This window comes from Pelmatolapia mariae, linkage group LG8 (assembly GCF_036321145.2).
Source record: "Pelmatolapia mariae isolate MD_Pm_ZW linkage group LG8, Pm_UMD_F_2, whole genome shotgun sequence".
Lineage (NCBI taxonomy): Eukaryota > Metazoa > Chordata > Actinopteri > Cichliformes > Cichlidae > Pelmatolapia > Pelmatolapia mariae.
Genome location: NC_086234.1, coordinates 22,242,834 through 22,253,769, shown reverse-complemented (window position 1 = coordinate 22,253,769; position 10,936 = coordinate 22,242,834). Strand labels below are relative to the sequence as shown.

At 39.5% G+C, this 10,936-nt stretch overlaps 2 protein-coding genes across 2 annotated transcripts; both read right to left on the bottom strand.

Annotated features, from left to right (window-relative positions):
• Positions 1 to 13: 13 nt before the first annotated feature.
• Positions 14 to 4,686, bottom strand: LOC134632766 (retinol-binding protein 3-like). The gene has a single exon (XM_063481552.1). It carries the CDS (start codon positions 4,598 to 4,600, stop codon positions 1,820 to 1,822), a length of 2,781 nt encoding a protein of 926 aa, XP_063337622.1. The 5' UTR covers positions 4,601 to 4,686; the 3' UTR covers positions 14 to 1,819.
• A 3,472-nt stretch (positions 4,687 to 8,158) lies between these two features.
• On the bottom strand, positions 8,159 to 10,304 carry gdf2 (growth differentiation factor 2). The gene is made up of 3 exons (XM_063482232.1): positions 10,212 to 10,304; positions 9,817 to 10,135; positions 8,159 to 9,078 (listed from the first exon to the last, which is right to left on the bottom strand). The coding sequence occupies exons 1-3, from the start codon at positions 10,302 to 10,304 to the stop codon at positions 8,159 to 8,161; spliced, it is 1,332 nt and encodes a 443-aa protein (XP_063338302.1).
• Between the last annotated feature and the right edge of the window lie 632 nt (positions 10,305 to 10,936).

Sequence of the window (10,936 nt, the reverse complement as noted above, 5' to 3'; positions counted from 1 at the left end):
CCGAATACACCATCAATAATGTTCCATCAATAACTGAGAAACACCTAAGTCTTTATTATTTTTTAGAAATTATACACATTTAACAGCAAAGCATCACAAATGAAAACTGAAGAGGGAGATCTAGTTTAGGTTTGTTTGCTTGGTACTTGCTCCCTCTGCTGGACTGTTCTTTTGTTAAAGACCAAAACAAAAAACAAAAAAAAAAAATAGAGCATTGTTACAGTACAATAAGCAAAAGTACACTAAAACCAGTGGGCAAACTCAAACAAAAAACAAACAGGGATTTCACGTGACATGGTCGAAAGAATATCCACATTATTTTACATATAATTTAAAATGTGATCATTTTAAAGAGTAACACAGAGAAAAACAAGTAAAGAAGAAAGAAAAAATACAAAAACCTTTCCTATATTATGAATAACTGGAAGTTGTTTTACTTACACAATATTCACACTTAAATGGGGGAAATGTATTGTAAAGGAATCATCAGCTATCACATGCTTTTCACAGTTAAAATGTCCACAGCTTATACATTCCCTTCTGTAATAAGATCAAATACTAATTCGTGCTACTTAGTTACTCAAAGTCTCTCTAAATGGAATAACAAGCAAGTGCTCTTGGAGCTTAAAATTTCATATTGAAGTGAAGTTGAGTTCCTGTAGAAAGGCCTTCGAAAAAAGTAAAAAGACTAGATTACGTGAAGCCTAATGCCAAAAAAATATAAAACAAACCAACAACTGATGACAGTTTGGTATAATAGAAGACCTTCTTTGTTAAACTACTAAAAAACACTGCCTTTAAATCAAGGTGTCAAACATGCCATTTGGTCAACTCTGTCCCACTGAATATCTTTGCAATATCAATTGTGAAAACAACAGAGACTTAATTAAAGTTTCTAATTTTTAAATAAAATCTTCTTGTGATTAAGCAAGCTTAACTGAACAGGAGTGAAAATGTATGGAAAGAGTAAAAACAGAGAAAGTTTAACAATTATTGTAGTGTACTGTAATATTATTTTGAGGGCTGGGTCTTTAAAAATCCAGTGATTTTCAATGCATGTAATAAAAGTGAGCAGAAGAAATGTTGAGAAACTCAGACAAATCTGTTCATCAGTTTTGTAAATGAATGGTGTGCTAAATGTGAAGATTCCCAGCATATACTTGTTTCTTTACCCCTTTACCCCTGTTCTTGCAAGACCTGACCTCTGAATGATCTCTGATCCTTTTGTGCAGCATATAAGATCACTCCTATGCTGTTTTACTTATTGACTGCTTTAAAGACCAACAGGTGCCTGCCTCTGTGGGAACCTAGGGAAAAGTACTGGGAACACAGACAGTTCTTTTGAAAGTATCAAGGTCCCCATGAGTTTCAAGATTCTCTAAAACCACTGTCTTCCTTGAGTTGACCCACAATTTTGGATCTAAAATCAATCTGAGGAAAGTACCCATTGACTAAAATGAGTTTGACACCCATGACTTAAAATAAAATTACTTTAGGTGCCAGTTTAGCTTAGTGAGTGAGCATGCCCATTCATTCAGTGAAGCAGTGGGTAGCTACTACTCTAGCAACCGAGGAGCAGTGTGTGGAGACCATTTGGTGGATTTGAACCTACAACCTTGCGCGCATGGGGCAAACACTCTACCTATTGAGCCATCCCTGCACTTTGCTGTACAATGCCAAAGAAATTAAATAAAAAACAAAACAAAACATCTAATTACAAGGCCACACATGCTACACATGGAACACAACAACACACACATTTACATTAAAGTGGTGCCTAAGCAGACAAACTAATTAACTAGTCATTTTAGTTGTATTTTTATTGTTTACCTTGCACTCTCTTCAGCAACCTTGACTCTAGAATTTTCTGAGCTACATATAGAGCTTCATTTGCCTGGACAGCAATATGGGGCTCAACCCCCGAAAAGCTCCACATTTTTCCAGTGATGGCACTAAAAACAGCTTGGTTAGGAATGGAGGCATACAGGACAGTGTCTCTGATCTGATAGGTTCTACTTGATAAAGACCCACCAGTTGTTGGCTCGCCAACAATTGTGGCCCGATTTAGGTCCTTCATTGTGCGAGTGAATACTTCGGCTGCTGACCCAGTCATATGACTGGTCAAGATGAATAGTTCCTTGGAGGATCCGTATCTTTGACCCCTCACCTGTGGAATTGTCATGACTTCTGTCATTGTGGTTGTTATTCGGTCAAAAACAGAGTAAAGATGGTGTAAAGGTTCTGCATCAAAGAAATAGCTACACAAAAGTGGAATCGCGGTTGAATAACCACCACTGTTGTACCTCATATCAATTATGAGGGCATCTGTATTTATTATCTTACTCCAAACAGATTTTATGAGATGCGGCCCGATGGCTTTTACCACTTCTATGTCTGCCATCATATCAAACCTTAAATAGCCAATGTTACCTGGTAGAAGCTCAATTTTAAAAAGAGCATCAATTATATAGCCCACTTCCTCTCCTGTAGGAATCTTTGGGAGTTCATGAAGTGACTCAGGCTCAACCTCACAGTGGAAAACATGCAGTCGGTGATCAGCTGAAGTCTCTTGGAGATCTGCTGTCAGCTGTGATGCCAAAGACTCAAAGTCAACCACCGAGCGGTATAATCCGTCAGCCCATTTACTTACCAGCACCTTGCTAACCTTTAGCGCGACTTCATGGATTGCGTAGTGATCTTCTAACAAATCTCCAGCTCCTTGTATAAGGGAATTTAGTCCTTTGTGAAATTCAGCAATCTCATGAACATGGTCCACTGCTTCTTCAGCAAGCACAATGGCATCAGGTACCACCCCACCTCCCAGCCAGAATTCTCCATTGTTGTCGATAAAGTTTATGAAAGGAACAGTGATGGCAATATTGGTCCCCTCTATTTTAAAGGTCTTTGAGTGCATCAGGGTACCAGATGTAATTTCCCCAATGACTGTGCCACGATGTAATGACTGTATCAGATAAGCGAACTCTTCGCCAACACTTGCTGTGTAATAACTGGTTAACACGTAAATCTCCCGCTTTGAGCCGTACGCTGGTCCTGTAATTTTAGGCAAAGTGTTGTGTTCTGTTGTACTATTCTGAATTCGGTCATATATTGTAAAAAAGTGTTGCTTCTGTGAAGTGTCCTGTAGATAAGACAAAATAATGGCTAGAGAGGTAGAGGATCCACCGGTGTTATAGCGCAAATCAATAATCAAGTTAGCAGTATCTTTGAGGGGTACCCATACCTTTTTAGCCATGACCTCTTCTAATTTAGCAGATGACTTGACAAACTTGTCAAAGCGGACATAACCAGTGTTGCCTGGGAGAATTTCCACTTTGAGCAATGTATCAATGTATTCCGTTAATAGTCCAGGATCGTCTGGAACTTTGTCATGTTCATGGCCTTCCTCTACGTTGGCTGCATATTCTGGCATGTATTTGATTGTCAGTCTGGGATCTTCAGACACAGTCTGGAGCACTTGGTTGAGTCTGATTGCTAGACCCTCTTCAGATACGACAGACACGAAGTCTGTAGATTCCAAGAGTTGAAGAAGAGCTGGAACTCTTTCAGCAAATGTGTAGAACCGGTCGATTTTGTCAGAGATTCTTTGGACAACTTTTGGAATAGAATTCCTTATAGCCAGAAGTGATTTGGCTTTTGCAACAGCTTCCTTGGCAATGATGTGGACATTTGGAGAAACACCAGTGACCTCCCAGCTCTGACCTGTAATTGGGCTGACAGATCTTGCCACAGGAACTGTTATGTAGAACTTCGACTGAGCAATCCTAATTTTTTGGACTTTCACCGACCCACCAGCAGACTTTTCTCCAACTGTGATGGCCCTCCTTAGGTTTTTTAGAGCATACGCCACTGCCTCAGCAGCCCCCGTTGTGCGTCTACTGGTCAAAAGCATGACATCTTTTTTCTTTCCATACCTTTCCCCCACTATAGATGGGATGGTCCATAGCTCCCTGGTTGAATTTGAAGGCCTGTCATATACAGTGTCAATATGAATAACGGATTCAGGGTCTGAGAAATAGGAGATAATAAAAGGAACTCCAGAGAGCTCTCCAGCTGTGCTGTACCTTAGGTCAAAGATTAGTGAGGATGTGTGAGCAATATTATCCCAGATATTTCCCATGAGCTGCGAGCCAAACTTTACTGCTGTTTCCTCCCCAATGATCCGATCTATCCGTAGATAGCCAACATTGTTTTCCAAGATATCCGCCTTGACAGAGTTTTTCACCAGCTGGATCAGCTGTTCTTTTGGAAGAGATGACAGAGTTGGTGGCATCACTGGGACAAAATTAGGCTCATAGGAAATGGTCAACCGAGGATCATTCAGTGCGCCTTGTACTCCAGCTGTGAGCACAGTTGCCAGGGTCTTCCTATCTGAAATCTGTAGGATTTCTCCACTGTTGATAGCTTGTTGGATGGCCTCTTGCATCCCAACCAGGTTCTCAGGGAAGCAGTAGTTTTCCAAAAGAATCTTGGCCATTTCTAATACTAGAGCAGGCTGGAATGATGAGTTGCTGGATAGAGTACATAGAAAAAGCATCAATAGAAGTGGCACTGTCGTATGTGCCATCTCTAATATCTTCATCAACGCTGATAGAAAGAGAACCACCTCCGTCTTTGCTTTTTCTGGGTTGTGTTAGTTGATTTGTGTTCAGAGACTGTGGATTTCACTGGAAGGAATATGTCATTGTCAAAGGTTTTTTGGGCAGCAACATCAACATAAGAGGCTTTTGTCTACAATAAACCTTTAATCGCATTATATGTAGTGCTTCAGCCTGCAGACAATAGCAGACAGAATGAAAAATGATAAATGGGAGGTACAATTTCTCACTGTTTTTGACACAATTGTAATAGAGGTTTGGGTTCTGGTACCTCTAGTTTGAACACTTGTAACTGAAAGACAGTTTACTGTTTATTAGAATTATTTATCTATTTATTTTTCTATTACAGTCTGCATCTTTTACCAAATTCTCCCCGTGGAATACTCAGTACTAAAAAGGTGATAAATGAGGTTGCACTGATTTGTGCCAAAGCCCCAACTGAAACACTCCCACTCCTTGTTCCCTCTTTCTTCCTTGCCTGTTATGAAAGCTTATGGTGGTGTATTTTGGTGCTGTTGGTAGCTTTAGTGGGTCATGTCTGGGTCATTTCACTGGTGACATGATTACACAGTTTACAGACAAAGCCTTCTTAAAACACATCCAGGATCAGAACTGGGTAACAAGTTCCTTAATTCAAAGTGTGTGTAACACCCACACTTTGAATAAAGGAACAAACAGTTGAGTGGAAAGTTTTTATGTCTATTGAATGCCTTATTTTCACAACAAGGAAAAGTTTGGATATAATAGAAAATTGATAGCTGGTAACTTTCCATCGTTTACTCAGATTTAAACAGCAAGACATCATAAGACCAGCTCACAACTAATAGTGCCAGACATGAGCTTATTCCAAATACTAGACTTGCTAATCTTAACGTCTTAGCCTTTATTACGGCCTCATACCTTACATAACAAATTCCAGTCTCAGCCAATTCCCAGGGTGCTTATCGAGAACTTTGAAACACTAAATACTTCCTGATGTTGTCACTTTGTGTCAAATAAAAGAACAGATTATATCATTTTTGCTGATAATAAAATACCTAAGGGTTAACACTCTTGAATTACTGATTCAGAAAGTAGATTGTAGAAATGAAGTGGCGTAAGAGTTAAGATGTTAGCTGTGATAGTCACGCAACAAAACGTGTTAATGTCAGCAAGGTTTAGAGCTGAGTTCCCAACACACATTCAGGAATTAACAAATACATGAATCATCAGTGTCCATTTCATTTTGCCTTTCATGGCTGTTCTAGTCACTGTTCTTAAATGATAATATTAAACAGTAGAAGCAGAGACTTAAAGGCTCTGTTGTTCCATGCTGTTGGTGATTGAAGGAACACAATGTTATGAAGCAAAAAGTAACGGAGCTTTTTCCTTGGTTCTCAGGAAACAGGAATTCTGACCCTGACACTGATGTTATTTTAAAACAAGATCAGTTTAGTGCTACAGGACATGGAAGTGTTTGCACAAACTTGTCCCCTCATTGATTTCAACATGGTGGGTTGAACTCAGATAAGACTATGTCACTGACATTTAATATTTACACAGCTGACAGTATAGATTACTGTATGATGAGTGTGTGTAAGGGGGATAACTAATTGTTTTTTCCACATAGTCATTAGCTTATACAGTCATTTTTCCATGATTACATTAAAATGTGGAACCTCACTTTCTCTTTCTCTTTGTTGTTTTCTATAATTTGAGGACTTTTGGAAAATAGCATTCATGGAGACATTATACAGGCTTTTTTTGTAACGCTATTACTCTGTGCAATAAAAAGTCAGTATTGCACAATGTGAATAACTGTGATATGTCTTATTTCATCACCTGCCTCTGATCATCTTATTAGTCTTCCACTGTATAGCAGCAGTTCAGAGTTTCAGTACCTAATGACTAATTGTCTTTGTGGATCAGCCAGTCTCTCCAACTGTATCTTGTGTTTTGAGTCCAATTGATATCGGATTTTTAGGAGCAATGGTGATATTTGATGATTAAAAATCTGATATTTGGCTGTTTTTTCCTTTCATATGCATGTAAAAGACAGATTTCCCTGACATTTGTTATATGCATTTGTTTACAGTTGTTTTGGGAACATATTAATTAATTCATGCTCTGGACAGCTATGGTCAGGTCAGCTGGTTGATGTGCTTGTGGTTTTCCAGACTCACGGATGTTGCAACAGGGAAGTGGCAGAGTGCCCTCTAGTGGACAAACTGTGCCCTGTTGACACAGCATTTCATTTATTGGCCATAAATATCAATAACAATAGACTAGCTAATAACTAATATAATATGCTTAATAAACTAAACTCAGTAATGTAGGATGAGGTGAGTAAGTGAAAAAAGAGACTTCTGGCTGAGAAGAGCCCGAGAATTTTTATTAATTTCAGGGTTGGAATGCCTTAGAAACAAAATGATGACATCATGCTACATATAGGAGAGTAAAAATCTGCACGCTGAGGGCAAATATTCTAATAATTATTTAAATATACATTTTTCTGTAATATATCAATATAAATAATTTATACATACAATATCAATATACAGATGTGTTATATCAGCAAATGAGCAGTGATTATATGTGAATTTATGTTTCACCAGCTTATTACAAACAATAATTATACCTGTTTTACCTGTAATAGTAAACTCGTTTAACTTTGCTTTTTACATGCCTTTTATTATGTACTCCACACATACAGGGAAAACCTTTAATGTACACATGATGAGAATTAAATACAATAAATGCAAAATGTGTCCCTTTCCTTTGCTCTTCCACTATTCTGTTGGTCTGACAAACTGTCACGCATATCTTACAATGAACTCTCAAAAGCAGCAAGTCTGTGATGCTGTTAGCATTGGGGTATTCATTTAAGTGATTGCCAGTTTTCTTTTTTTTTCTCCATCAATTATGCATAGGTGCATAGTTTAGAGCACTTCTTTATTCCACAGTACTCATTCATTTTGAATATTTGCTAGAAAACTTCTTATCTTGAAGTTTAGCTTCTTCCTAGCTTAACTTAAAATTGAACCTAGGGATGGGAGATATTTTGAGCACAATCAACAGACTCCTGTACCTTGTATGACATCTCTTTTCACGCTGTAGAAAATTCTAGTCCACAATGATAGATTAGAAATACCCCTTCTAGTCTAGAAGAGCTAATCGCAGCTTTTTTCACGGTAAGTATAAAATAATATTGAGAACTTAAAGCTAAATACAGGTGGTGCACGTTTATTATAAACTTCCACGAGGGAGGGTGGCGTTTAAATCCCACGTGAAGCCATAGTTTGCTACTGAAATTTTTTCTACATATAAGTCATGTGCATATATCAGTTGAATCAACAGATCAATAAAAAAAATCAGTAGAATTAATAGAAAAGACTTTTAAAAAACAAAACAAACAAACAAAAAACCTCTGGAATATTTTACAACCTTTTGGACCAATACAGGGCATGAAAGTTGCCATATGACTTGTTATCCTTGAACATTGAACTAAATGGAATAAAATTTAAATTTAGGATGATCATTACCTTCGCTAGGGTAAGGGCAAACTACCTGCAGCCACACTCTGCCACCTTCATCTCTTCATACAGATATCTTATAGTGATGCGCCCATTCTCCTGATACATGACTGTGATGGGGTCAAGTTGGATTGGGACGCAGCATGCCATGTTGGCCTTCTTGGGGTCCCTGATGTTCATCAGCGTCTGGATAAGGGCGTGTTTTGATGGAGATGACTCATCCGTCAGTGGATGGTAACACTGGCCGCGACATTCAAAGGCATCATATTCCCGAGGCGCCACGATCCAGCTGTCCCAGCCAATGTCTTTAAAGTTGACCTTGAGCGAGGTCCGCCGGCAGTATTCCCTCGGTGCTCGTCTTTTTGTTCTCTGTGGGTGCTGAGAATCAGGGATCTCGTTTGGCAGCTGATATCCTCTGTTCCAGTCAGCCCCTGAATGCAGGATGGTTTCTTCTTCATGAAGGATCATCTCTCTTAGTTCCTTCTTCATCTCCCTCCTCCTGTTACTGAGGTCATTTGAGAAGACAATCAAAGCCGCTGAGGTATTATCGCCGACGGACACGCTCATGTTTAAACAGCTGTCCCCTGCCGCCCCGCTTCCAGAATCCCCACAATCTTTCATATCCACCGCTACGTCAAAAACAGTTGGTGCAGGGCCTGACTTGATCCAGCTCTGAATAGCCGTGGTCACATCAAACGTTGTCCATGTGCTCTGACAGCCTGCCACCTCTTTGCCCACCAGCAGTTGGGCCGAGGATGTGAAATTGTTCGTATCGACTTCATAGACTTTAACCATGATCTTGAAACTGTGGGAGGTGACTCTTGGCCTGAAGTTTGGGAAGAAGAAAAGCTGCAGCTCAGCAGTTGTGATCTTTTCATGGCTGGGGATGCTGATGTTGAACTGCAGCCTGTACTTTGACTTTGTCCCATTCGTCATAGAGAGAGTAAAATCTGTCAAAGAGAAAAAACAGCCTGATCACTGATACATCTGAAACAGCAGCAGGGATTGTCATGGTCGGCCACGGACTGTGTAGCTATTACAGTCAGAAGTGAAATCCAAGTCTTATTTCATTTTCTGCCAAAATCGTACCCTAATTATGATATTTGATAGATTCGATATCTGTCTCGGGAGAGACCAAAAACAGTTCATGAACACTAGAGATCCAAAGACCACACAGGCAGTAACCATAATACAGAAACTGATGTGCAGTTCTCATTGGCTAACCAATCAAAGGAAATTATCTGGGGATACTTTCGTCGGTACTTTACATCCTGCATCTTCAACAGAATATATAAAATCATGTAATAGCAAAGGAAAAGCCACTGATGAGGGCTTAGAAGTAAATATTGCTCTATTTCTAAGAAGTTTCAGCTCATATATGCTAGGAAATGTTAATATTACCCCAGCTGAACATTTCAAGAAACAACAAAAAAATAGCAATGTGGATTTATCAGCTAGTTGTAGCTCTGAAGAGGGAAACCTGTATTACCTGTGTTAGCTGCAAAGATCTAAACCAGATATAACACAAATGTGCATTTCTCAAGGTGGCTTTTCCAGATATGAGTCTCAATTTGGAATACTGGAATAAACAAGACTCGTTTTCATGATCCATGAATGTCCCTCTGCCATCAGCTACATGTAACTCAGAGTGTACTTTTGCTGTGTCCGGTTAAATCCAATTCAGATACCTTGCACAGTGAAGCTTCGTATGACATCAGACTGAGGGGCTGCCGAGGTGTCCGAGGCATACTTGTTGTACAGTTCCATCATGAACTGAGGGGGGATGATCTTGCTGTGCTCCTGAGGAACATCTGACAAGTTGAGCTGTCTCAGAAAACCCTCCTTCATGGTTCCCAGGAGGTTCTCCATCCTCGAATCTGTCTCTTCCTCTTCCAGAAGGTCCTCAGAGAGCTGAGAGTAGAGTTCCTCCATGTCCTCGCTTCTGATGTCATTGTTGATAGGTTTACAGTGGCAGGAACCAATGGTAGCCACCAGACTTAAACACACCTGGAACAGGGAGCTTCTGGAGAGCTGCATTTTGAATATGGTTTTTGCCGAGTGACTAAACTAGTGAGAACGTCACCGTCTCCCCTGCTCGAAAACAGACTTTGCTGTGGCAAATTTTGAAAATGGCAATTCTCAGTACACATATCACACTCCTGATGTCCGCTCCCATGCTCCCAGAGTAAACAGGGGGACTTGTGTCAACCAAAATAGTAGCTTGGCCATGCTTATCACTGCAGCTGATGCCTTCTTTAAAGCTTTGTTATCATTAGAGGGGTGCCTGCTAATGAAGACACTGTAAACAGTTGACAGGGATAATGAAGGGGGTGCTGGAAATTGCGAGGTTACTGAAAAACAGACATTTATAAAATTACTTTCCCCAACTCGGCTGTGGCTTCATAACAAAACCAGCCAAAAGAAAAAGAAAAAGAAAAAAAAAAGAAAGAAAAAGTGATAAAATGTCAGCTTGAAGGCGTAACAGCTTTGTTTGTTAAAATCTGTAGCTAGATTAGCATTGTAGCTGTCGTGGTTTCAGTGCTGTGGTCAAAATGTCAAGAAATGTTCATATTTTTTTTACATTTCTGATTAGGCAGCAGGATCCAACCAATCCTATCTGTGTGTATATTTCACATTTCACATCTCTGACATCAATTTCTAGCCTATTGCTCAAACACTACTTGTTTTTGCAAATGCAAAAGTTCTTTACAATCACCTGATAATCCCATTATTTACAACCATTATACTCACGTTAAACTTTTGCTAGTCCCACAGAGTCCACTGAGGATACACATTTTGGTGGCTAAG